Here is a 25,536-nt window from a genome sequence, read left to right on the forward strand (position 1 = left end):
TGCTCCAGTTTCAACTGTTCTGCCTGCGGCTATGGAACCCTGACCTGTTCACCGGACGTGCTTGTTGCACCCTCGACAACTACTATGATTATTATTATTTGACCATGCTGGTCATTTATGAACATTTTAACATTTTAACATCTTGACCATGTTCTGTTATAATATCCACCCTGCACATCCAGAAGAGGACTGGCCACCCCTCATAGCCTGGTTCCTCTCTAGGTTTCTTCCTAGGTTTTTGGCCTTTCTAGGGAGTTTTTCCTAGGGAGTTTTTCCTAGCCACCGTGCTTCTTTCACATGCTTTGCTTGCTGTTTGGGGTTTTAGGCTGGGTTTCTGTACAGCACTTTGAGATATCAGCTGATGTACGAAGGGCTATATAAAAATAAATTTGATTTGAAATTTGAATACACCCTAGGACTGGGGTAAAGGTGGTTCCGGTTGAATACCCACCAGGACTGGGGTAAAGATGGTTCTTGGTGAATACCCACCAGGACTGGGGTAAAGATGGTTCTTGGTGAATACACCCCAGGACTGGGGTAAAGATGGTTCTTGGTGAATACACACCAGGACTGGGGTAAAGATGGTTCTTGGTGAATACACCCTAGGACTGGGGTAAAGGTGGTTCCGGTTGAAGACCCACCAGGACTGGGGTAAAGATGGTTCTTGGTGAATACCCACCAGGACTGGGGTAAAGATGGTTCTTGGTGAATACACCCCAGGACTGGGGTAAAGATGGTTCTTGGTGAATACACCCAAGGACTGGGGTAAAGATGGTTCTTGGTGAATACACCCCAGGACTGGGGTAAAGATGGTTCTTGGTGAATACACCCCAGGACTGGGGTAAAGATGGTTCTTGGTGAATACACCCCAGGACTGGGGTAAAGATGGTTCTTGGTGAATACACCCCAGGACTGGGGTAAAGATGGTTCTTGCTGAATACACCCAAGGACTGGTGTAAAGATGGTTCTTGGTGAATACACCCTAGGACTGGGGTAAAGGTGGTTCCGGTTGAATACCCACCAGGACTGGGGTAAAGATGGTTCTTGGTGAATACCCACCAGGACTGGGGTAAAGATGGTTCTTGGTGAATACACCCCAGGACTGGGGTAAAGATGGTTTGTGGTGAATACACACCAGGACTGGGGTAAAGGTGGTTCCCGTTGAATACACACCAGGACTGGGGTAAAGGTGGTTCTTGGTGAATACACACCAGGACTGGGGTAAAGATGGTTCTTGGTGAATCCACACCAGGACTGGAGTAAAGATGGTTCTTGCTGAATACACACTAGGACTGGGGTAAAGATGGTTCTTGGTGAATACACACCAGGACTGGGGTAAAGATGGTTCTTGGTGAATACACCCCAGGACTGGGGTAAAGATGATTCTTGGTGAATACACACCAGGGCTGGGGTAAAGGTGGTTCTTGTGATGGGGGAATCGTAGGTAGCTCGTTTCAGCTAGTTGTGTCTTGTTATTGCTCAAATCAAAATCAAATATTATTTGTCACATGCGCCGAATACAACAGGTGTAGGCCTTACTGTGAAATGCTTTCTTACAAGGCCTTAACCAACAATGCAGTTCAAGAAATATAAATATTTACTAAACAAACTAAATTACATAACAATAACGAGGCTATATACAGGGGGTACCGGTACCGAGTCAATGTGCGGGGGTACAGGTTAGTCGAGGTAGTTTGTACATGTAGAATGGGGTATATTGACTATGCATAGATAATAAACAGTGAGCTGCAGCAGTGTAAAAACAAAGGGGGGTGGGTCAATGTAAATAGTCTGGGTGGCCATTTCATTACTTGTTCAGCTGTCTTATAGCTTGGGGGTTGGAGCTGTTAACCTCCCTGGGCCACCTAGTCAACAGCCAGTGGAATCGCGTGGCGCAAAATACAAATACCTCAAAAATGCTATAACTTCAATTTCTCAAACATATGACTATTTTACACCATTTTAAAGACAAGACTCTCGTTAATCTAACCACATTGTCCGATTTCAAAAAGGCTTTACAGTGAAAGCAAAACATTAGATTATGTCAGGAGAGTACCCTGCCAAAAATAATCACACAGCCATTTTCAAAGCAAGCATATATGTCACAAAAACCAAAACCACAGCTAAATGCAGCACTAACCTTTGATGATCTTCATCAGATGACACTCCTAGGACATTATGTTATACAATACATGCATGTTTTGTTCAATCAAGTTCATATTTATATCAAAAAACAGCTTTTTACATTAGCATGTGATGTTCAGAACTAGCATACCCACCGCAAACTTCCGGAGAATTTACTAAATTACTCATGATTAACGTTCACAAAATACATAACAATTATTTTAAGAATTATAGATACAGAACTCCTTTATGCAATCGCGGTGTCAGATTTTAAAATAGCTTTTCGGCGAAAGCACATTTTGCAACATTCTGAGTACATAGCCCGGCCATCACGGCTAGCTATTTTGACACCCACAAAGTTTGGCCCTCACCAAACTCAGATTTACAATAAGAAAAATTGGATTACCTTTGCTGTTCTTTGTCAGATTACACTCCCAGGATTTCTACTTCAACAACAAATGCTGTTTTGGTTCCAAATAATCCATAGTTATATTCAAATACCTCCGTTTTGTTCGTGCGTTCAGGTCACAATCCGAAGGGTTGCATTTTGTGACAAAAAATGTAAAAATATTCCATTACCGTACTTCGAAGCATGTCAAACGCTGTTTAAAATCAATTTTTATGCTATTTTTCTTGTAAAATAGTGATAATATTCCAACCGGGCGACGTTGTATTCATTCAAAGGCTGAAAGAAAAAAATGGAGAATTCTCATGAATGCGCTTCTCATTCTCACTGTTCCCAGGCTGACCACTCACAAACAGAGCTGCTGTACTTCGCCCAGAGACTGCAGACACCCCATTACACTTTCTGGCGCCTTGTGAGAGCCAATGGAAGCCTTAGAAAATGTCACGTTACAGCAGAGATGCTGTATTTTCGATAGAGATGCAACTGAAGGACAACAAATTGTCAAACAGGGCACTTCCTGTATGGAATCTACTCAGGTTTTAGCCTGCCATATGACTTCTGTTATACTCACAGACACCATTCAAACAGTTTTAGAAACTTTAGAGTGTTTTCTATCCAAATATACAAATTATATGCATATTCTCGTTTCTGGGCAAGAGTAGTAACCAGTTTAAATCGGGTACGTTTTTTATCCAGCCGTGCAAATACTGCCCCCTAGCCCCAACAGGTTTTAAGGAGCCTTTTGGTCCTAGACTTGGCGCTCCTGTTCTGCTTGCCGTGCGGTAGCAGAGAGAACTATCTATGACTTGGGCCAATCATTTACATTCCTGTGTCATTTGTTTTACTTCTGCCCGCCCCTCGCCCTCCCCCATAGAGAATGATAGATGCCTATAATGGCCAAAAGGCGTTTTAGCATGGGTAGCACCATTGAGGGCTTCCACCATGCTTTTGCCATTTTAATGTAGTCAAAGTGTTCATCTGGTGGGGATTTCTATAGGTTGTAGCCTCAATGGTGCTGCCCACGGTGTCATAGAAGCTATAATGGTACATATATAAATATGAGTCCTCTATCTATCTCTATTCTCTCTCTCTTTCTCACTCGCTCTCTCTGTCTCTCTCTCTCTAAGGAATCGCCCTGTTAACCCTCACACTACAGAATAGCACTTTAAAAGGCGGAAGTAAAATAATTACACCGTTCCTTTGTGGACCGCCATAATATTACAGAAGAAGAAGAGAGAATTACAGGTCGGTCAGAGCCTACAGTCAGAGCCAAAAGCGCAACAGAGCGGAGACACGATGTGGTACTTTCTTTCGGTCTCCACAGAGACATGGACTTTGATAGCGATACTATTTGCTCTCTTCATGTGGTAAGTACCTTTTATTAGATAAGGTTAATAATCATGCTTGCTGTACTTACCTGCTGTTGAGAAAAGGACAAAATGTCCTTAATATATCTACAGTAATAATGGAATGATAGTGTTTCACAATATTCTTTCCCCAAAATGTTATTTGGCCCACACACAATTTTATTCTAATGGTGAAGCCTTCTTATTGTTCAACAAAAGACAGACCGTTTCTTGTGGTCAAATTGGCTGGGGCCAGCAAGTCTCTTGTTTTGAAAACAAGATACAGTTTGTTGTTGTATTGTTGCTTGTAGTACCAGATTTTGCAGCTCTTTCAGAACATCAGCTGACTGGATTTGGGAGAAGGAGAAATGGGGAAGGCTTGGGCGAGTTGCTATGGGGGGTGCAGTGCTGTTGACCGGGGTAGGGGTAGCCAGGTGGAAAGCATGGCCAGCCGTAGAAAAATGCTTATTTAAATTCTCAATTATAGTGGATTTATTGGTGGTATAATGAGCAGGGCTAGAGGCTCTACAGTGAAATAAGCCAATAAACACTAACCAGAACAGCAATGGACAAGGCATATTGACATTAAGGAGAGGCATGCTTAGCCAAGTGATCAAAGGGGTCCAGTGAGTAGTGAGGTCGGTTGCGGTCACGGCGATTCAGACAGCTAGACAGGCCATGGGTAGCAAGTTGGAAGAAGATGGTCTGTTATTAGCCACCTCGTGCGTTTCCGTCGGTAGATTAGTGGGGTTCCGTGTGGTAGAGGGGACCAATCCAATTGGCAAAATAGTTATAGTTATAATGGGCCAAGAAAATTGGCCGATAAACCTATTCAGATAGCAGCCGATAAGACAGCTAATGATTAGCTGGCCTCAGACGTTCAGGTTACGTCACAACGGAGGGGCCAGTTGGATAACTCCCTCTTGCAGATAACGTCGTTAGTACAGTTGTGAAGGCCCGATGGGGCTCCGCATCAGCAGTAAAACAGGTCCGTATAGGTGATTGTAGCCCAGGAGTGGTTGATGGAATTCTTCAGCTGGCTAGCTCCGGAATAATTGATGTTAGCTCCGGGACCGACGTTAGCCAATAGTCACTCGGGTAGCAGCTAGCTAGCTGCAAGATCCAGGTGTAAATGTTCAGAGCCTGCGGTAGAAATCCGGGGAATTGGAGAGAAAATAGGTCCGGTATGCTCTGGTCTGAGTCGCACTGTACAAAACTGGCGATAGCTTTTCGAGCTAAGGGATAGCTGATGACCGCCAACCGTGGTTAGCTGAATTCTAACGTTAGCTAGTGAACTGGCTAACTTCTGGCTTGCTTCTGTTTTGGATTTCAGATTTGAGGTAAATAATACTTTTTTTAAATTGGTGAGGCGGGTTGCAGGAGAGTGTTTTGAAGTTGAGTTTTTAGAAGAAAAAAAATATATATCTAAAAAGATATGCGAAGAAAATATGTAAATATATATATACACGGGACAAGACGAGGACAAAGGACGTCTGACTGCTATGCCATCTTGGATCTCAAGTGATGAATGTTGTGTTTTATACTGAACCTTGAGTGTATTATCTGTACTTTAACTACTGTGGTTTGAAATATTACTGTATAATCTATTATTACATGGACTAAATGAGAACGACTTCTCTCTCTCATTGAGGCCGACCGGGGTACTGCAGGCAATGTTTTCAGAAAGTAGGATCTCCCATTGTAGTCAATGGGAGTATGGCAATCTTAATGGTCAATATTCATGGATGTAAAAACAATTCTGATGTCACGATTCTCTAAGACAGAACCCAGAAGCAGACCAGGACAAGGTGAGTAAAATGAAAGTGAGTATTTATTGGTCTTGATGTGTATATTGAGTAATCCAGGAGACGGAGCGGCAGCGGAGGTGAGTCGATGAGAGAAAATGGGTTGATCCAATGACGTCACTGTATCCACCGACGGCCAGGCAAGGGAGTTGAATGTTCCGGGAGAATGACTGTAGACGGAGTAAACGGGAGTGAGTAACCAGCAACAAGTACAAAACAAGCTCAGGAAACATGAGGCTGATACGCTGGCACAACATACTGTTCGTTGCTAACGATCCGGCAGGGAATGGATGTCAGCTCAGGGCTTAAGAAGAGGTGATGATCAGGACCAGGTGTGCAGAAGGTTGATGAGATGCAGGTGCGGGTAATTACTAGATCTCCCGCCTAACTTCGTTGCCTAGCAACCAGACAGGGTGCGTTCAGGAACCTTAGACAACGCTCCAAACAAAAAACAGTCAGCTCAGGCAAAAACAGACTCAGGAAGCGGGATTCCTGACATCTGAACGCAATCATGGTACCAATACTTGCTTCTATTTCAGATGTATGTCCTTTAACTAATAATTTTTCATTATAAACTGTGTGGTTCAAGCCCAGAATGCTGATTGGCTGAAAGCCATGGTATATCAGACCGTATACCATGGGTATGACAAAGCATTTATTTTTACTACTCTAATTACATTGGTAACCACTTTATAATAGCAATAAGGCATCTCTGGGGTTTGTGATGTATGGCCAATATACGCCAATATACCACGCCTAAGGGCCGTGTCCTAGCACTCTGCGTTGCGTCGTGCGTAAAGAACAGCTCTTAGCCGTGGTACATTATCCATATACAACACCCCTCGGGGCCTTTTTGCTTAAATCACACACATCAGAATAATTTAGTGGCTACTGGCAGCCTGCAGTACCCCCGTCGGCCATCAACTTTAGATACTCAATGAGGGGCAGTACTGAGCTAGCCTGCAAATTCACTTCCCTTGAGTGGCTCAAACTGCATACGATGTTTCCAAAAACTCCTCCCTGAAGCAGGATGGCGACACACTAAAAAGATAGTTCCTGGTCTTCAAATGGGCGACTGGGAATTCAGGTAGGAAACAATTGGGTCGCTCCCCTCACTGAATTTTTCTCTCTAACCCTATAATAAGGTATGGGTATGCACCTTATGGATTCTTCAAGAAACTCGGCATCCAGGGACCTAAACCTCTCCCCTTCATAGGGACGTTTTTAGAGTACAAAAGGGTGAGATTACTACTACATTAATAATACTACTTCTACTGGTGTGTAGTGTGTTGCTCAAACTCACTGGGTGTCCATATAGTGTTGACATGAGGACCATGAGGACTCAAGCTGATCTCCTCTCCCTTCTTTCACAGGGTCTCTTCATATTTGACAATGACTGTTACCAGAAGTACGGCGATGTGTGGGGGTAGGTGTGTGTGTGGGGGTAGGTGTGTGTGTGGGGGTAGGTGTTTGTGTGTGGGGGTAGGTGTTTGTGTGGGGGTTGGTATGTGCGGGGGGGTTTGGTGTTTGTGTGGGGGTAGAGGTGTGTGGGGGGGGTAGGTGTATGGGGGTAGGTAGGTGTGTGTGTGTGCGGGGGGGTGGGTGTGTGGGGGGTAGGTGTGTGTGTGTGTGGGGGTAGGTGTGTGTGTGGGGGGGTAGGTGTATGGGGGTGGGTAGCTGTGTGTGTGCGGGTGGGTAGGTGAGTGTGTGTGTGGGGGGGGGGGGGTAGAGTGTGTGTGGGGGATAGGTGTGTTTGGGTAGGTGCATTTGTACAAATATAGGGGAACTATGTTTTCAATGTTCTGGTGAATTATTTGTAATTCTGGCTCTTTTAATCATTCTTAGTATTTAGTAGTTCTTAATAGTATTTAGTAGTTCTTAATAGTATTTCGTAGTTATTTTAGTATTTTGTCATTCTTTTAGGTTATTTGATGGCAGACTGCCCGTAATGGGTGTGATGGACACAGCCATGATCAAAACCATCCTGGTGAAGGAATGTTACTCTGTGTTTACCAACAGACGGGTAAGCAGAAATACCCAAACAACCCTAACCTCTCTAACCTTCAATCCTGATCCTAACCCCTCTAACGTGTGTGTGGTCAGGACTTTGGGTTGAACGGGGAGCTCCACGACGCTGTAACAACCGTAGAAGACAATGAGTGGAAGAGAATCCGCAGCACTCTGTCTCCCTCCTTCACCAGTGGACGACTCAAAGATGTAAAGACACACATGCATGAATGTACACACACAGCACTCAGGGGTTGTGGAGCCTCTACAGAGTACGTCTAGTGGAGTATACATCCAGCATGTACAGAGTACGTCTAGTGGAGTATACATCCAGCCTCTACAAAGTATGTCTAGCAGAGTATACATCCAGCCTGTACAGAGTACGTCTAGTGGAGTATACATCCAGTCTCTACAGAGTACGTCTAGTGGAGTATACATCCAGCCTCTACAGAGTACGTCTAGTGGAGTATACATCCAGCATGTACAGAGTACGTCTAGTGGCGTATACATCCAGCCTCTACAGAGTATGTCTAGCAGAGTATACATCCAGCCTGTACAGAGTACGTCTAGTGGAGTATACATCCAGCCTCTACAGAGTATGTCTTGTGGAGTATACATCCAGCCTCTACAGAGTACGTCTAGTGGAGTATACATCCAGCATGTACAGAGTACGTCTAGTGGCGTATACATCCAACATCTTTGAGAAAGCTGTTGTCCTGGGCTCCCTATATCCAGCCCTGAGAAAAGATGAGCTTCAGAAGCCAGGACGCAGAACAAATGGGAGAATATGTCTAGTTTAGCAAGACAATATGTATATTATTTTTTGACAGATGTTCAAGATAATGACTCAACACTCCAGAAACCTGGTGAAGTTTCTGCAGAAGAAGGTAGACTCTGACGAGGTCCTGGAAGTTAAAGAGTGAGTATGGGTAATGTAGTTGATTAAATGTGCGAATGAGGCAGTAACATTACATCTTACTCATCCATTTTATTGTGTGTGTGTGTTTCCCAGAATCTTTGGGGCCTACAGTATGGACGTGGTGGCAAGTAGCGCATTCAGTGTTGACATTGATTCTATCAACCAACCCAATGATCCCTTAGTCGTCAACATAAAGAAACTACTCAAATTCAACCTGTTAAGTCCTCTCCTAATCTTAGTAGGTAAGCTGTGCATGTGTGTGAACATAATGTAGTCCCTATATCTCTCTGATGTAGTCAAAGAGGAATGACATGCCTTGTTAAGCAATGTATTTTTCATTTCCATGTACAGTGTAAATTGCCACTCTTTTCTTTTATTATTTCCTCATCTCTTCTTGTTTCTTCATTTCAATTATCTTCTCTCCTGTCTTCTGCTGTTCTGTTATTTCTCTCCTTCTCTCACTCCAGTGTTGTTCCCGTTTATGCGTCCGCTCCTGGAAAAGTGTAAGGTCTCTTTCCTACCTGCCGGTGCTATGAAATTCTTCTATTCCTTCCTGAGGAAGATCAAAGCAGAGAGGAGCAAGAATGTGCACAATGTGAGCTACAACCCTTAACCATAACCACCTACCCTAACCTAACCACCTACCCTAAACCTAACCTATCCGATTGCCTAGTCACTTCAAACTGCCAGGGCTCTACAGTGCAACCATTTTACTCACATATGCTCCTAAATATTTTGCTGTGCGACCTGGAATTTGTATATAGGAGCACCACCACCCATGGCAAAAATGAAGGATTCTAGCTTTAATATCAGAAATATTTTTCATTGTGCTCCTAAATTTCTTTGTGTGCTCCTAGATATTCAACTTAGGCGCACACACAAGCTCCCTGTAAAAAAGGTCAGCTTGCCTGCCTTTATGTACAAACAGTACCTACCTTAATATCTCGTACCCCTGCACTTGATCTGGTATGGGTACTCCCTGTATATATCTTCATTCTTGTGTATTTTATTACTTGTGTTGCTATTTTTATTTTAAATTGTATTTAACTCTATCATTGGGACGGGGTCATAAGCAACAATTTCATGGCAAAGTCTGTGTGACAAATACAATTTGATTTGATTTAATTTCCACCCCAACCATACCCCAGGCAGTACTAGGCCTAAACCCCAAACCTTATCCTCAACCCCACTGAAGTGGCATCATGATTACTGATAGGTGTGGTGTTTGGTTTGGCCCTGCAGACCAGAGTGGACTTAATGCAGCTGATGGTGGACTCTCAGATCCCACAGGACCACAGCTCCAAGGAGGCCGCACACAAAGGTAAGTAACTCAAAATCATGGACAGGGTTGACAACGGTCGTTTTGTGGTTCGTTCTGCGCTATTGTGTTGTGGTTCTCTCTGTACAACCTCATCTCAGAGCATTCCGTATTATTCTGTATGTACACTACCATTCAAAAGTTTGGGGTCACTTAGAAATGTCCATGTTTTTGAAAGAAAAGCCCAAAAAATGTCCATTAAAATAACCTCAAATTGATCAGAAATACAGTGTAGACATTGTTAATGTTGTAAATGACTATTGTAGCTGGAAATGGCAGATTTTTAATGGAATATCTACATAGGTGTACAGAGGCCCATTATCAGCAACCATCACTCCTGTGTTCCAATGTCACATTGTGTTAGCTTATCCAAGTTTATCATTTTGAAAGGCTAATTGATCATTCGAAAACCTGAAAACTGTTGTTCTGATTAAAGAAGCAATAAAGCTGTCCTTCTTTAGACTTGTTGAGTATCTGGAGCATCAGTATTTGTGGGTTCGATTACAGGCTCTAAATGGCCAGAAACAAATAACTTTCTTCTGAAACTCGTCAGTCTATTCTTGTTCTGAGAAATGAAGGCTATTCCATGCGAGAAATTGCCAAGCAACTGAAGATCTCGTACAACGCTGTGTACTACTCCCTTCACAGAACAGCGCTAACTGTCTCTAACCAGAAAAGAAAGAGGAGTAGGAGGCCCCGGTGCACAACTGAGCAAGAGGACAAGTACATTAGAGTGTCTAGTTTGAGAAACACACCTCACAAGTCCTCAACTGGCAGCTTCATCTCAAAACACCAGTCTCAATTTCAAATTTTACATCTAAGATGTTTGGTGCAGTATTTCTTAATGAAAAAATGTGCATGAAAACGTGTCGTCTCTCATTGAATGACAACAAAGACTTTATTGAAGAATCCCTACTGTTGACCAATCAACTCCAAACTTCGGCTGGCCTCCAGAAAGCATGTTGTGTGCCCAAACAGCCGAAAAAAGTCTAAAACTAACAAAAACGTCACAAAATGTAGTCATAATACATGCACAAACTCTTCCGAACTGTTTATGTGGATACCTTTACTCAGCCAGCCAGGAGTACCTGTAGGTGAGAATGGAGGAGAGTAACTGATCAATTGTTTCATCCATGAGAGAGGTTTCATCTGAGCAAGGGTTCAAAATCATCAATAAAATATAAACAAATAATTATTAAAAAGCTCTAAAAAAAACATAAATCCAGCACATCTACACTATGTGCCGGGTAACGTCCATGAATGTGTGGTAGCGTTCGCCAGCCCTAACACCGATAACATTATCATAACAACATGTTATGGGGCAGACAAAAGTGCATTTTTACAGCTAATCTCATGCTATTTTACACATTTTGCTATGAGGCTGAGAGAGAACTTTGCAGCTAATTTCCTGTAAAAAATGGCTTATGACGTGTTTGTTACAGGTCCCAGGATTGAGACCAGGAAAACAATTGTTTCCTGTAGAACAGGAGAAATGATGAGACGAAAAGTTGGCTGGTTTCAGAAAAAGATCTCAATATAATGTTTTTTTTTAATTCAGAAAGTGACAAGGGTCAATTATCTGGTTCATTACAATTGTTTTGAAGAAAAATCTAAATGCAGTTGTCATTATCAATACAAAAATATCTACCTAAAAAAATACATTCACATACTTTCATATCATATGTTCAGTCTAACAGTACAAAATAAAGGCTATTCTCTTAGAAATAGTGCAAAAGGTTGCGGTGGAATATTCTAATCAAGTGAGAGAGACTATAATTTCTTCAAACAATCATCTTTATTCAATATCGATTAATTATTGCAATAATGAGACCAGTCAGAAATGTCCTATTTGTTAAGTATATAATCGTTAACTATTAATATCAAACAAATCAGGCAAAAATGTAATTTTTCTATCACAAGGTATGCTATCTAGCATGTAAAACCATCCAATTGTGTTCGTCCAACACTTCTCAACAGATTACCCACTATATTAGTGTAAACATACATTTTGCCCAATGCTACACAATTGACAACAATGACCCCCACTAGCCGTGCTACAGCTAACAGTAAAATGCATGAAAAGCTAAGCATATAGTCCTGTGTGATGCTAGCCACAATAAGGATTATCCACAAGTGGAATTTGTGTTTCACCTTCACTATCTAGTCCAAAATATTTGGACAAGATAATGCTAAACAAGGTCGGAATGTTGTTTTATAAATTCAACAAAAGACAATAATTAGTTCATTTGACAAAAAAACAACAACAGTTTATCGCACTGTGGATGTATTCAACTTTAGAATTGCATTGGGGGGACCTTATATGCACTGTACAGCCTATGGATCTGGGGTCCATGAAATGGAGTGTCCGCCTACTTTGTGACATCCACAGATTACAGTTCTGAAGAGATTACACAAATATTAGCGCTGTAGCACATATTGCGGGACTTTGAAACCGATGTGAAATGAGCCACATTAAAGTTACCAGAACATTCATATTGCAATGTACAGCCTTATCCCAATTCATGGATCCAAGATCCATAGATAATGCTGTACATTGCAATATGAATGTTCTGGTAACTTTAATGTGGCTCATTTCACAACCGTTATCAATCTGGATCTGAGGTCCATGATAAAAATGGCGGCGGAAGAAATGGCAGCAGTTTTACGGGCGCCCAACCATTTGTGCTATTATGTGTTTTTTTTCACGTTATTTGTAACTTATTTTGTACATAATGTTTCTGCCACCATATCTTATGGCAAAAAAGAGCTTCTGGATATCAGGACAGCGATCACTCACCTCGGATTAGACTAAGATTCTTTCTTCAACAAGCAGGACGCACAGGACATTCTCCGAACAGCCGACAAGGCCAACATCCCAGTTATTTGCAAGAGGAAGAGATGCAGGTACAGAGGACACAGAGACGGGGTGCCTCGTAAGGATTCACAGAAGGCGAGTGGGAAAGCTGCCGTTACCGTCAATATTACTCGCCAACGTGCAATCATTGGACAATAAATTAGACAAGGTACGATCACAAATATCCTACCAACGGGACATCAAAAATGGTAATATCTCATGTTTCACGGAATCGTGGCTGAATGATGACATGGATATTCAGCTAGCGGGATATACGCTGCACCGGCAAGATAGAACCACACACTCCGGTAAGACGAGGGGGGGCGGTCTGTGCATATTTGTAAACAACAACTTGTGCACGAAATCTAAGGAAGTCTCTAGAGTTTGCTCGCCTGAAGTAGAATATCTTGTGATAAAATGCAGACCACACTATTTGCCTAGAGAGTTTTCAGCTATACTTTTCGTGGCAGTTTATTTACCACCACAGACAGACGCTGGCACTAAGACCGCACTCAGTCAGCTGTATAAGGAAATAAGCAAACAGGAAACCGCTCACCCAGAGGTGGCGCTCCTAGTGGCCGGAGACATTAATGCAGGGAAACTTAAATCAGTTCTACCTAATGCAGGGAAACTTAAATCAGTTCTACCTAGTTTCTATCAACATGTTAAATGTGCAACCAGAGGGGGAAAAAATCTAGATCATCTGTAATCCACGCACAGAGACACGTACAAAGCTTTCCCTCGCCCTCCCTCGCCCTCTAAATCCGACCACAATTCTATCCTCCTGATTCCTGCTTACAAGCAAAAATTAAAGCAGGAAGCACCAGTGACTCGGTCTATAAAAAAGTGGTCAGATGAAGCAGATGCTAAACTACAGGACTGTTTTGCTAGCACAGACTGGAACATGTTCCGCGATTCTTCCGATGTTATTGAGGAGTACACCACATCATAACTGCATCGATGACGTCGTCCCACAGTGACTGTACGTACATACCCCAATCAGAAGCCATGGATTACAGGCAACATTCGCACTGAGCTAAAGGGTAGACTGCCGCTTTCAAGGTGTTGGACTCTAACCCGAAAGCTTACAAGGAATCCTATTATGCCCTCCGACGAACCATCAAATAGGTAAAGCATCAATACAGGGCTAAGATTCAATCGTACTACACCGGCTCCAACACTCGTCTTATGTGGCAGGGCTTGCAAACTTTTACAGACTACAAAGGGAAGCACAACCGCGAGCTTCCCAGTGACACAAGCCTACCAGACGAACTAAATCACTTCTATGCTCACATCGAGGCAAGCAACCCTGAGACATGCATGAGAGCATCAGCTGTTCCGGACGATTGTGTGATCACGCTCTCCGTAGTTGACGTGAGTAAGACCTTTAAACAGATCAACATTCACAAGGCTGCGGGGCCAGACGGATTACCAGGACGTGTGCTCCGGGCATGTGCTGACCAACTGGCAGGTGTCTTCACTGACATTTTCAACATGTCCCTGATTGAGTCTGTAATACCAACATGTTTCAAGCAGACCACCATAGTCCCTATGCCCAAGGAAGCAAAGGCAACCTGCCTAAATGACTACAGACCCATAGCACTCACGTCTGTAGCCATGAAGTGCTTTGAAAGGCTGGTAATGGCTCACATTAACACCATTATCCCAGAAACCCTAGACCCACTACAATTTGCATGCCGCCCAAACAGATCCACAGATGATGCAAACTCTATTGCACTCCACACTGCCCTTTCCCACCTGGACAAAAGGAACACCTACGTGAGAATGCTGTTCATTGACTACAGCTTAGCATTCAACACCATAGTACCCTCAAAGCTCATCACTAAGCTAATGATCCTGGGACTAAACACCTCTCTCTGCAACTAGATCCTGGACTTCCTGACGAGCCGCTCCAAGGTGGTGAGGGTAGATAGCAACACATCTGCCACACTGATCCTCAACACTCGAGCCCCTCAGGGGTGCGTGCTCAGTCCCCTCCTGTACTCCCTGTTCACTCATGGCTGCATGGCCAGGGACGACTCCAGCACCATCATTACGTTTGCAGAAGACACAACAGTGGTAGGTCTGATCACCGACAACGACGAGACAGCCTATAGGGAGGTCAGAGACCTGGCCGGGTGGTGCCAGAACAACAACCTATCCTTCAACATAACCAAGACTAAGGAGTTGATTGTGGACTACAGTAAAAGGAGGACCGAGCATGCCCCCATTCTCATCGACAGGGCTGTAGTGGAGCAGGTTGAGAGCTTCAAGTTCCTTGGTGTCCACATCACCAACAAACTAGAATGGTCCAAACACACCAAGACAGTCGTGAAGAGGGCACAACAAAGCCTATTCCCCCTCAGGAAACAAAAAAGATTTGGCATCGGTCCTCAGATCCTGAAAAGATTCTACAGCTGCAACATCGAGAGCATCCTGACCGGCTGCATCACTGCCTGGTACGGCAATTGCTCGGCCTCTGACCTCAAGGCACTACCGAGGGTAGTGCGTACGGCCCAGTATATCACTGGGGCTAAGCTGCCTGCCATCCAGGACCTCTACACCATGTGGTGTCAGAGGAAGGCCCTAAAAATTGTCAAAGACCCCAGCCACCCCTAGTCATAGACTGTTCTCTCTACTACCGCATGATAAGCGGTACCGGAGTGCCATGTCTAGGACAAAAAGGTTTCTCAACAGTTTTTACCCCCAAGCCATAAGACTCCTGTAAATGTAGATAAACATATCTACATGTACAGTTGAAGTCGGAGGTTTACATAAACCAAATGGCTACCTGGACTATTTGCATTGTGCCCCCCCCCCCCCCCCCCCCCAACCCCTCTTTTACACTGCTGCTACTCTCTGTTTATCATATATGCATAGTCACTTTAACTATACATTCATGTACATACAATCTCAATTGGCCCGACCAACCAGTGCCCTCGCACATTGGCTAACCAGGCTATCTGCATTGCGTCCCGCCACCCGCCACCCGCATATACATCATATACATATCATATATGCAGTCACTTTAAACATATCTACATGTACAGTTGAAGTCGGAGGTTTACATAAACCTTAACCAAATACATTTAAACTCCGTTTTTCACAATTTCACAAAAAATTCCCTGTCTTAGGTCAGTTAGGATCACCACTTTATTTTAAGAATGTGAAATGTCAGAATAATAGTGGAGAGAATGATTTACTTCAGCTTTTATTTCTTTCATCACATTCCCAGTGGGTCAGAAGTTTACATACACTCAATTAGTATTTGGTAGCATTGCCTTTAAATTGTTTAACTTGGGTCAAATGTTTCAGGTAGCCTTCCACAAGCTTCCCGCAATAAGTTGGGTGAATTTTGGCCCATTCCTCCTGACAGAGCTGGTATAACTGAGTCAGGTTTGTAGCCCTCCTTGCTCGCACAAGCTTTTTCAGTTCTGCCAACACATGTTCTGTATGATTGAGGTCAGGGCTTTGTGATGGCCACTCCAATACCTTCACTTTCTTGTCCTTAATCCATATGCCACAACTTTGGAAGAATGCTTGGGGTCATTGTCCATTTGGAAGACCCATTTGCGACCAAGCTTTTACTTCCTGACTGATGTCTTGAGATGTTGCTTCAATATATCCACATCATTTTCCTCCCTGATGATGCCATCTATTTTGTGAAGTGCACCAGTCCCTCCTGCAGCAAAGCACCCCCACAACATGATGCTGCCACCCCCGTGCTTTACGGTTGGGATGATGTTCTTGAGCTTGCAAGCCTCCCCCTTTTTCCTCCAAACATAACAATGGTCATTATGGCCAAACAGTTCTATTTTTGATTCATCAGACCAGAGGACATTTCTCCAAAAAGTATGCTCTTTGTCACCATGTGCAGTTGCAAACCGTAGTCTGGCTTTTTTATGGCTGTTTTGGAGCAGTGGCTTCTTCCTTGCTGAGCAGCCTTTCAGGTTATGTCGAAATAGGACTTGTTCTACTGTGGATATAGATACTTTTGTACCTGTTTCCTCCAGCATCTTCACAAGGTCCTTTGCTGTTGTTCTGGGATTGATTTGCACTTTTCGCACCAAAGTACGTTCATCTCTAGGGGACAGAACGCGTCTCCTTCCTGAGCGGTATGAGGGCTACGTGATCCCATGGTGTTTATACTTGCGTACTATTGTTTGTACAGATGAACGTGGTACCTTCAGGCGTTTGGAAATTGCTTCCAAGGATGAACCAGACTTGTAGAGGTCTACCATTTCTTGAGAATTTCTTAACTCTTCTTGAACTGCACTGTTGGTTAAGGGCTTGTAAGTAAGCATTTCACGGTAAGGTCTACACTTGTTGTATTCGGCACATGTGACAAATAAAGTTTGATTTGATTTGAGAAAGGTGGGTTTCTTAGCATTCATAGCCATGGTTGTCAACTGCATCAGGACGTGGCTCGAACTTCGCGGTCCTCACCGCAGGTACTTCATCCCCACTCTCGTCAGGTTCCATCACTCAACTACTGGAGCACGTATCCCTCTTTTTGCACATGACGCCAACCTTCCTCACCACACCGCTTCCCTCTACACTAAACTCCTTGGTGGTCATCACTGCACATGCCACCGCATTTAATTAATCCTCACTTTCATCACGTTCAATTTCCTTCTCTAGCTCTTCCAAAGGTTCTGTGTAATCCTCCATTCCATATTCACTCAAAACATATTCAATTTTTCTCCTTTTTTTCTTGTCCGACATCTTCTCCTTCATCAGATCTTCCAGAAGGCTTGTGAAATCCCCCACTCCATATTTACTCATAATATGTTCCTCTTTCTTCCACCTTTCCACTCGGACACGTGCCTCCTGCCCCCCCCCCCCCCCCTTACATACTCATATGGTATCTGGGGGGGATGATGTGCCTACGCCAGTGACTGAGACGTTCAAATCCCAAATGAGGTTGACTCCTAAGTAATACGAATTTTGCTGGACTGCAAAACCACTCCCACAATTATCATATTTCCCAGCATGCTCTATTGCAGTTAAATTTGTTTTTTATTGTTTCTTTCAATATCTGAGAGAAAATGTTGCAGTTTTAAAGCTTACTTCCTTCAATTCTACACATATTACCACAGGGCGGAGAGAAAAATGGTCCGTTTTATAGCCAATCCCATGCTGTTCTACACATTTTGCAATGAAGCTTAGAGAATTTAGCATTTTTATAGCTAATTTCCTGCTATTCTACACGAGGCTGAGATAAAAGACCCTGTAAGCCCCCCACCTTGCAGGGGCTGCTGGGGTGTGTGGTATGCCAGTGTTGATTGAATAATTAATTAATTAATTAATCTTATGCTACACAAAGATAAATAACATACATTTTTCTAAACTAATCCAATCTGTTAGTTGGATTTATTGCACCCATTACTGAAATGGTAGTTCCAGTTTAGATGGATTCTGAATAGAGATCGTGGGAATCCACTTCGGGTTGAAATTACAATAGGATTTAAACATCACTTTGCAAGCCAGCATAATGTGACTTGATGCTGGTTTTGCTTTAGCTTATGCTGGTCACTAGTGTCCAACACACAGCAAATATTGGTCACCAGCAAAAAACACAGCAAATGCTGATCACCAGCAAAACCACAACAAAGGCTGGTCCCCAACGAAAACACAACGAAGGATGGGATGCCAGCATAACCAACTAGACCATGCTGGTCAGACCAGCTTGACCAGTTAGATCATGCTGGTCTGCCAGCATAACCAGCTAGACAATGTTGGTCAGCCAGCAGAACCCGTTAGACCATGCTGGTCAGACCTGCTTGACCAGCATAGACCAGCAGAAGCCAGCATGGAACAGCATAGACCAGCTTGAAATGTATGCTGGTCTAGGCTGTTGGTTTTTAGCAGGGCTGAGCGATTGTGTTGTGGTTGTGTTCCAGGGCTGACAGACCATGAGATCCTGTCCCAGGCGTTGACATACATCTTTGGGGGCTATGAGACCAGCAGCAGCACACTGGGTTACCTATCCTATAACCTGGCAACAAACCCTGACGTCCAGGCTGCCCTGCAGGATGAGATCGACAAGATCTTCCCCGACAAGGTGACCTCAAGCTTCCATTTTCACCCCATTCTGGAACTTTGAGGGTTTATGACATAGCCCCTCTAGTAATTAAATAGGATCTCGATGGCCTAAGGTCACTCAAGTGTTTCCCATGAAGGGTAGTGAATTTGTACCTGTCTCCCTGCAGGCTCCGCCCACCTATGAAGGGCTGATGCAGATGGAGTATTTGGACATGGTCATCAACGAGACCTTGCGGGTGTATCCCATCATTAGCCGGCTAGAGAGGGTTGCCAAGGCAACCGTGGAGGTGAATGGTGTGACCATCCCCAAGGGAACTGTTGTCATGATCCCAATCATGGTCCTTCACCACCACCCGACACACTGGCCCAAACCTGAAGTCTTCCGACCAGAGAGGTACGGTACATACAGTAACACTCGTCTCTGCTTTACTACTGGGTTGTTTCGCACAAAGCTGGAACAAAAAACAGACCATGATGGTGCAGTGGTCTAAGGCACTGCAACGCAGTGCTAGCTGTGCCACCAGAGATTCTGGGTTTGAGCCCAGGCTCTGTCGCAGCCGGCCGCGACTGGGAGGCCGATGGGGCGGCGCACAAGCATCGTCCGGGTTAGGGAGGGTTTGGCCGGCAGGGATATCCTTATCTCATCGTGCACTTGCGACTCCTGTGGCAGGCTGTGCGCAGTGCACGTTGACCAGGTCGCCAGGTGTATGGTGTTTCCTCCAACACATTGGTGCAGCTGGCTTCTGGGTTGGATGTGCATTGTGTCAAGAAGCAGTGCGGCTTGGTTGGGCTGTGTTTCGGAAGACGCACGGGAGATGCAGCGATGAGACAAGGCTGTAACTACTACCAATTGGATACCATGAAATTGGGGAGAAAAAAGGGCTAAAATATATATATATTTTTTAAACCATGTACCAAACATCCTTCCTCCAAAAGATTTGTTTGTGTATTATACTTGAAAAAGTAATATATTCAATTTCATAAAGAACCAAAAAGTCATGGTCTGTTGTTGTTCCAATTTAATGTGGAATGACCCAAACTCTTGGCTCTACTCTATCCTACTTTACTCTACCATAGTAAGAAACAAATAGTCAACTCTACTGAGTACTACACCACAGTTACTGAACACTACTAGTTATAGAGTCTGTAGAGTTACTGACCACAACTCTAGTTATGGAGTATGTAGAGTTACTGACCACAACTCTAGTCATAGAGTATGTAGAGTTACTGACCACTACTCTAGTTATAGAGTCTGTACAGCTACTGAACACAACTAGTTAGAGAGCCTGGAGAGTTACTGACCACTACTCTAGTTATAGAGCCTGTAGAGTTACTGACCACTACTAGTTATAGAGCCTGGAGAGTCATTGACCACTACTAGTTATAGAGCCTGGTGAGTTACTGACCACTACTAGTTATAGAGCCTGGAGAGTTACTGACCACTGCTAGTTATAGAGTCTGTAGAGTTACTGACCCCTACTCTAGTTAAATATTCTGTAGAGTTACTGACCACTACTAGTTATAGAGCCTGTAGAGTTACTGACCAGTACTAGTTATAGAGTCTGTAGAGTTACTGACCACTACTCTAGTTATAGTATGTAGAGTTACTCACCACTACTAGTTATAGACTCTGTAGAGTTACTGACCAGTACTAGTTATAGAGTCTGTAGAGTTACTGACCACTAGTAGTTATAGTATGTAGAGTTATTGACCACTACCAGTTATAGAGTCTGTAGAGTTACTGACCACTACTCTAGTTATAGAGTCTGTAGAGTTACTGACCACTACTCTAGTTATAGAGCCTGTAGAGTTACTGACCACTACTCTAGTTATAGAGTCTGTATAGTTACTGACCACTACTAGTTATAGAGTCTGTAGAGTTACTGACCGCTACTGAACACAACTAGTTAGAGAGCCTTGGGAGTTACTGACCACTACTCTAGTTATAGAGTCTGTAGAGTTACTGACCACTACTCTAGTTATAGAGTCTGTATAGTTACTGACCACTACTAGTTAGAGAGCCTTGAGAGTTACTGATCACTACTAGTTATAGTCTGAAGAGTTACTTACCACTACTCTAGTTATAGTCTGTAGAGTTACTGACCACTACTAGCTATAGAGTCTGTAGAGTTACTGACCACAACTCTAGTTAAATATTCTGTAGAGTTACTGACCACTACTAGTTATAGAGCCTGGAGAGTTATTGACCACTACTAGTTATAGAGCCTGGAGAGTTACTGACCACTACTAGTTATAGAGCCTGGAGAGTTACTGACCACTGCTAGTTATAGAGTCTGTAGAGTTACTGACCCCTACTCTAGTTAAATATTCTGTAGAGTTACTGACCACTACTAGTTATAGAGCCTGTAGAGTTACTGACCAGTACTAGTTATAGAGTCTGTAGAGTTACTGACCACTACTCTAGTTATAGTATGTAGAGTTACTCACCAGTACTAGTTATAGACTCTGTAGAGTTACTGACCAGTACTAGTTATAGAGTCTGTAGAGTTACTGACCACTACTAGTTATAGTATGTAGAGTTATTGACCACTACCAGTTATAGAGTCTGTAGAGTTACTGACCACTACTCTAGTTATAGAGTCTGTAGAGTTACTGACCACTACTAGTTATAGAGTCTGTAGAGTTACTGACCACTACTCTAGTTATAGAGCCTGTAGAGTTACTGACCACTACTCTAGTTATAGAGTCTGTATAGTTACTGACCGCTACTAGTTATAGAGTCTGTAGAGTTACTGACCACTACTCTAGTTATAGAGTCTGTAGAGTTACTGACCACTACTAGGTATAGAGTCTGTAGAGTTACTGACCACTACTCTAGTTATAGAGTCTGTACAGCTACTGAACACAACTAGTTAGAGAGCCTTGGGAGTTACTGACCACTACTCTAGTTATAGAGTCTGTAGAGTTACTGACCACTACTCTAGTTATAGAGTCTGTAGAGTTACTGACCACTACTAGTTATAGAGTCTGTAGAGTTACTGACCACTACTAGTTATAGAGCCTGTAGAGTTACTGACCACTACTAGTTATATGTCTGTACAGTTACTGACCACTACTAGTTATAGTATGTAGAGTTACTGACCACTACTTGTTTTAGAGTCTGTAGAGTTACTGACCACAACTCTAGTTATAGTATGTAGAGTTACTGACCACTACTAGTTATAGACTCTGTAGAGTTACTGACCACTACTAGTTATAGAGTCTGTAGAGTTACTGACCACTACTCTAGTTATAGAGTCTGTAGAGTTACTGACCACTACTAGTTATAGAGTCTGTAGAGTTACTGACCACTACTAGTTATAGTACGTAGAGTTACTGACCACTACTAGTTATAGAGTCTGTAGAGTTACTGACCACTTCTCTAGTTATAGAGCCTGTAGAGTTACTGACCACTACTAGTCATAGAGTCTGTAGAGTTTCTGACCAACACTAGTTATAGCGTTTGTAAAGTTACTGACCACTACTAGTTATAGAGTCTGTAGAGTTTCTGACCACTTCTGGTTATAGTGTCTGTAGCGTTACTGACCACTAGTAGTTATAGAGCCTGTCGAGTTACTGACCACTTCTAGTTAATGTCTGAAGAGTTACTGACCACTACTAGTTAATGTCTGAAGAGTTATTTACCACTACTAGTTATAGTCTTTAGAGTAACTGACCACTACTAGCTATAGAGTCTGTAGAGTTACTGACCACTACTAGTTATAGAGTCTGTAGAGTTACTGACCACTACTAGTTATAGTCTGTAGATTTACTGATCACTACTAGTTATAGATTCTGTAGAGTTACTGACCACTACTAGTTATAGATTCTGTAGAGTCACTGACCACTACTTGTTATAGATTCTGTATAGTTACTGACCACTAGTCTAGTTACAGAGCCTGTAGAGTTACTGACCACTACTAGTTATAGTCTGTAGAGTTACTGACCACTACTAGTTATAGAGTCTGTAGAGTTATTTACCACTACTAGTTATAGTCTTTAGAGTAACTGACCACTACTAGCTATAGAGTCTGTAGAGTTACTGACCACTACTAGTTATAGAGTCTGTAGAGTTACTGACCACTACTAGTTATAGTCTGTAGATTTACTGATCACTACTAGTTATAGATTCTGTAGAGTTACTGACCACTACTAGTTATAGATTCTGTAGAGTTACTGACCACTACTTGTTATAGATTCTGTATAGTTACTGACCACTACTCTAGTTATAGAGCCTGTAGAGTTACTGACCACTACTAGTTATAGACTCTGTAGAGTTACTGACCACTACTAGTTATAGAGCCTGTAGAGTTACTGACCACTACTAGGTATAGTCTGTAGATTTACTGACCACCACTAGTTATAGAGTCTATAGAGTTACTGACCACTACTAGTTATAGATTCTGTAGAGTTACTGACCACTACTAGTTATTGAGTCTGTAGAGTTACTGACCACTACTAGTTATAGAGTCTGTAGAGTTACTGACCACTGCTAGTTATAGAGTCTGTAGAGTTATTGACCACTGCTAGTTATAGTCTGTAGAGTTACTGACCACTACTCTTGTTAAATATTCTGTAGCATTGCTGAACATTTCTTTAGCGTTGGACACAGAGCTGAATGCTACTTTGATCTGAACACTCCTCTGTCCTCAGGTTCAGTAAGGAGAACAGAGAGAACATTGATCCCTACACCTTCCTTCCGTTTGGGATGGGGCCCAGAAACTGTATCGGCATGAGATTCGCCCTCCAGACCATTAAGCTGGTGATAGTAGAGATCCTCCAGAATTTCAGTTTTGTCACCTGCAAGGAGACAGAGGTGAGATTACTGATTGTCTCAATGGGATTATTGGTGTGCATGAGTCTTTGTGTGTATGCGTGCAAGTTTTTGAATATGTTGGTGGTGAATGTTGGTTTGTGATGGCATATCTTTGTGTTGTTGACTGTAGTAGCTGTTTGGGTGAGTTTAGGTTCTCAAAACAGAATTAAACCGTAACTGATTACGTTGAGAGACTGTGTGGTGCTGTATTCATATCGGTATTCATATTGACGTCCTGGATGTGTCCTCAGGTTCCTCTGGAGCTTTTTGACAACGGCTTCGTCGCCCCAACGAAGCCCATCAAGCTGAAGCTGGTCCCCCGTGTTTTGGCCCCCAGCTAGGACTGAGAGGAGAGGCGCAGGTATACAGGACACTACCCTGTTAGTCTAGCCAAGTCGGTTTCTGCTTCAGTCAGACATGGTTGGCATGGCAATGAGTAAAACATTGTCTAAAGGGCAAGGCAGCCTGCCTGTTGGAAGGGATCAGTTTAGACTCATTGATAATCCAGGTTAATCCTCTGGAATGAGGAAAATGTTTGATTTTATAGTGAAGAAACTACCCAACTAGCTATATTACTAAAATATTGACGGTATGTAGGCTTTTTGTATCATATTTTCAGGAATCCCTTGAAATTAAGACGACTCATCTCAAGGGTCATGCAATGAGTATTAAGTGAATAAAATATGGACAATCGTAGTAACCATGTGTGTGCCTTCATTTGTTTTGTAAAATAATTACTGTTCAGGCATTGAACAACCACAGATCACTAACTAACTTACCTGCAAGAAACTGCTTCAACACAATGTACAACCAATATATAATATATGACCATTAATTATCTAATGCTATTACTGATGTAAGATAGTATCCCTCATATACCCCTCTTATAAAACTCACCTACCATGTCCACCAACCCCTCCTGTATATTATGCTTTGCAATATAATGCCTGAGTCTGTCACCTCCTCTGTTTGTGCTGTATGGTGTTTTGGAATGTGTTATGTAATGACTTATTCTGTAGTGTAATTCTAACAGTAATACTGCTGGACTGAAGTAAATGTTTTCTACCTGATAGACGAGCTGTTTGAGTTGAATCTGTTCTGTTCCCCAGTCACCAGTATGTTCACCTGTTCCCCAGTCACCTGTACGTTCACCTGTTCCCCAGTCACCTGTACGTTCACCTGTTCCCCAGTCACCTGTACGTTCACCTGTTCCCCAGTCACCTGTAAGTTCACCTGTTCCCCAGTCACCTGTAAGTTCACCTGTTCCCCAGTCACCTGTACGTTCACCTGTTCCCCAGTCACCTGTACGTTCACCTGTTCCCCAGTCACCTGTACGTTCACCTGTTCCCCAGTCACCTGTACGTTCACCTGTTCCCCAGTCACCTGTACGTTCACCTGTTCCCCAGTCACCTGTACGTTCCACCTGTTCCCCAGTCACCTGTAAGTTCACCTGCTCCTCAGTTGTGTGTAGCCCTGTAACCTTTTTATATCTGGAGAGAAAAAAAAACAATCTACCAACATGAATTTCTCTAGCTGTAACCTATCAATATAAAGAAAGTTGCACACTCCATGTATAAACTCCTTACCAATGTTTCGGCATCATTGTGCCTTCCTCAGGGTAATGTCATGAATACTTGAACCAGGTTATAAGCTAATAAACTGTAGAAAGAATATACATTTATAAGACTTTTTCGTAAAGGAAAATGTGTTCATAAGAAGGGCCTGAGATCAAAATCAATATTCAGACCACTAGGGGTCAATGTTTTTAGATAGGATATCCATAAATCCTACCTGGATTTATGGATTATCAAAGAGAATGATGCATTACACACAGATTCATACACAAAGCCCACAGATCCCAATACCTTGCTATGTGCGGATAGTATGCATCCCCTT

General features: G+C 43.0%; 1 protein-coding gene across 2 annotated transcripts; it reads left to right on the forward strand.

The window, feature by feature from the left end:
- Positions 1-3,608: 3,608 nt before the first annotated feature.
- On the forward strand, positions 3,609-24,340 carry LOC106568073 (cytochrome P450 3A30). 2 transcript variants are annotated; one of them, XM_045692985.2, is made up of 14 exons: positions 3,674-3,897; positions 5,742-5,872; positions 6,827-6,920; positions 7,055-7,107; positions 7,605-7,704; positions 7,785-7,898; positions 8,519-8,607; positions 8,701-8,849; positions 9,075-9,202; positions 9,850-9,928; positions 18,683-18,843; positions 18,992-19,218; positions 23,478-23,640; positions 23,892-24,340. In XM_045692985.2, exons 2-14 carry the CDS (start codon positions 5,835-5,837, stop codon positions 23,979-23,981), a joined length of 1,485 nt encoding a protein of 494 aa, XP_045548941.1. In that variant the 5' UTR covers positions 3,674-3,897; positions 5,742-5,834; the 3' UTR covers positions 23,982-24,340. The 2 variants fall into 2 exon arrangements, with proteins under 2 accessions (XP_013993552.1, XP_045548941.1); XM_014138077.3 differs by lacking the exon at positions 5,742-5,872 and having other exon boundaries at positions 3,609-3,897.
- The last annotated feature ends 1,196 nt before the right edge of the window (positions 24,341-25,536 follow it).

This window comes from Salmo salar, chromosome 13 (genome assembly GCF_965601325.2).
Source record: "Salmo salar chromosome 13, fSalSal1, whole genome shotgun sequence".
NCBI lineage: Eukaryota > Metazoa > Chordata > Actinopteri > Salmoniformes > Salmonidae > Salmo > Salmo salar.

Excerpts from the sequence above, each read along its gene's own strand:
- LOC106568073 (XM_014138077.3), top strand. The coding sequence starts at position 3,827 with ATGTGGTACTTTCTTTCGGTCTCCACAGAGACATGGACTTTGATAGCG. Across the intron at positions 3,898-6,826 it reads CTATTTGCTCTCTTCATGTG|GTATGGGTATGCACCTTATG; the intron begins GTAAGTACCTTT and ends CCCTATAATAAG. Across the intron at positions 19,219-23,477 it reads GAAGTCTTCCGACCAGAGAG|GTTCAGTAAGGAGAACAGAG; the intron begins GTACGGTACATA and ends CTCTGTCCTCAG.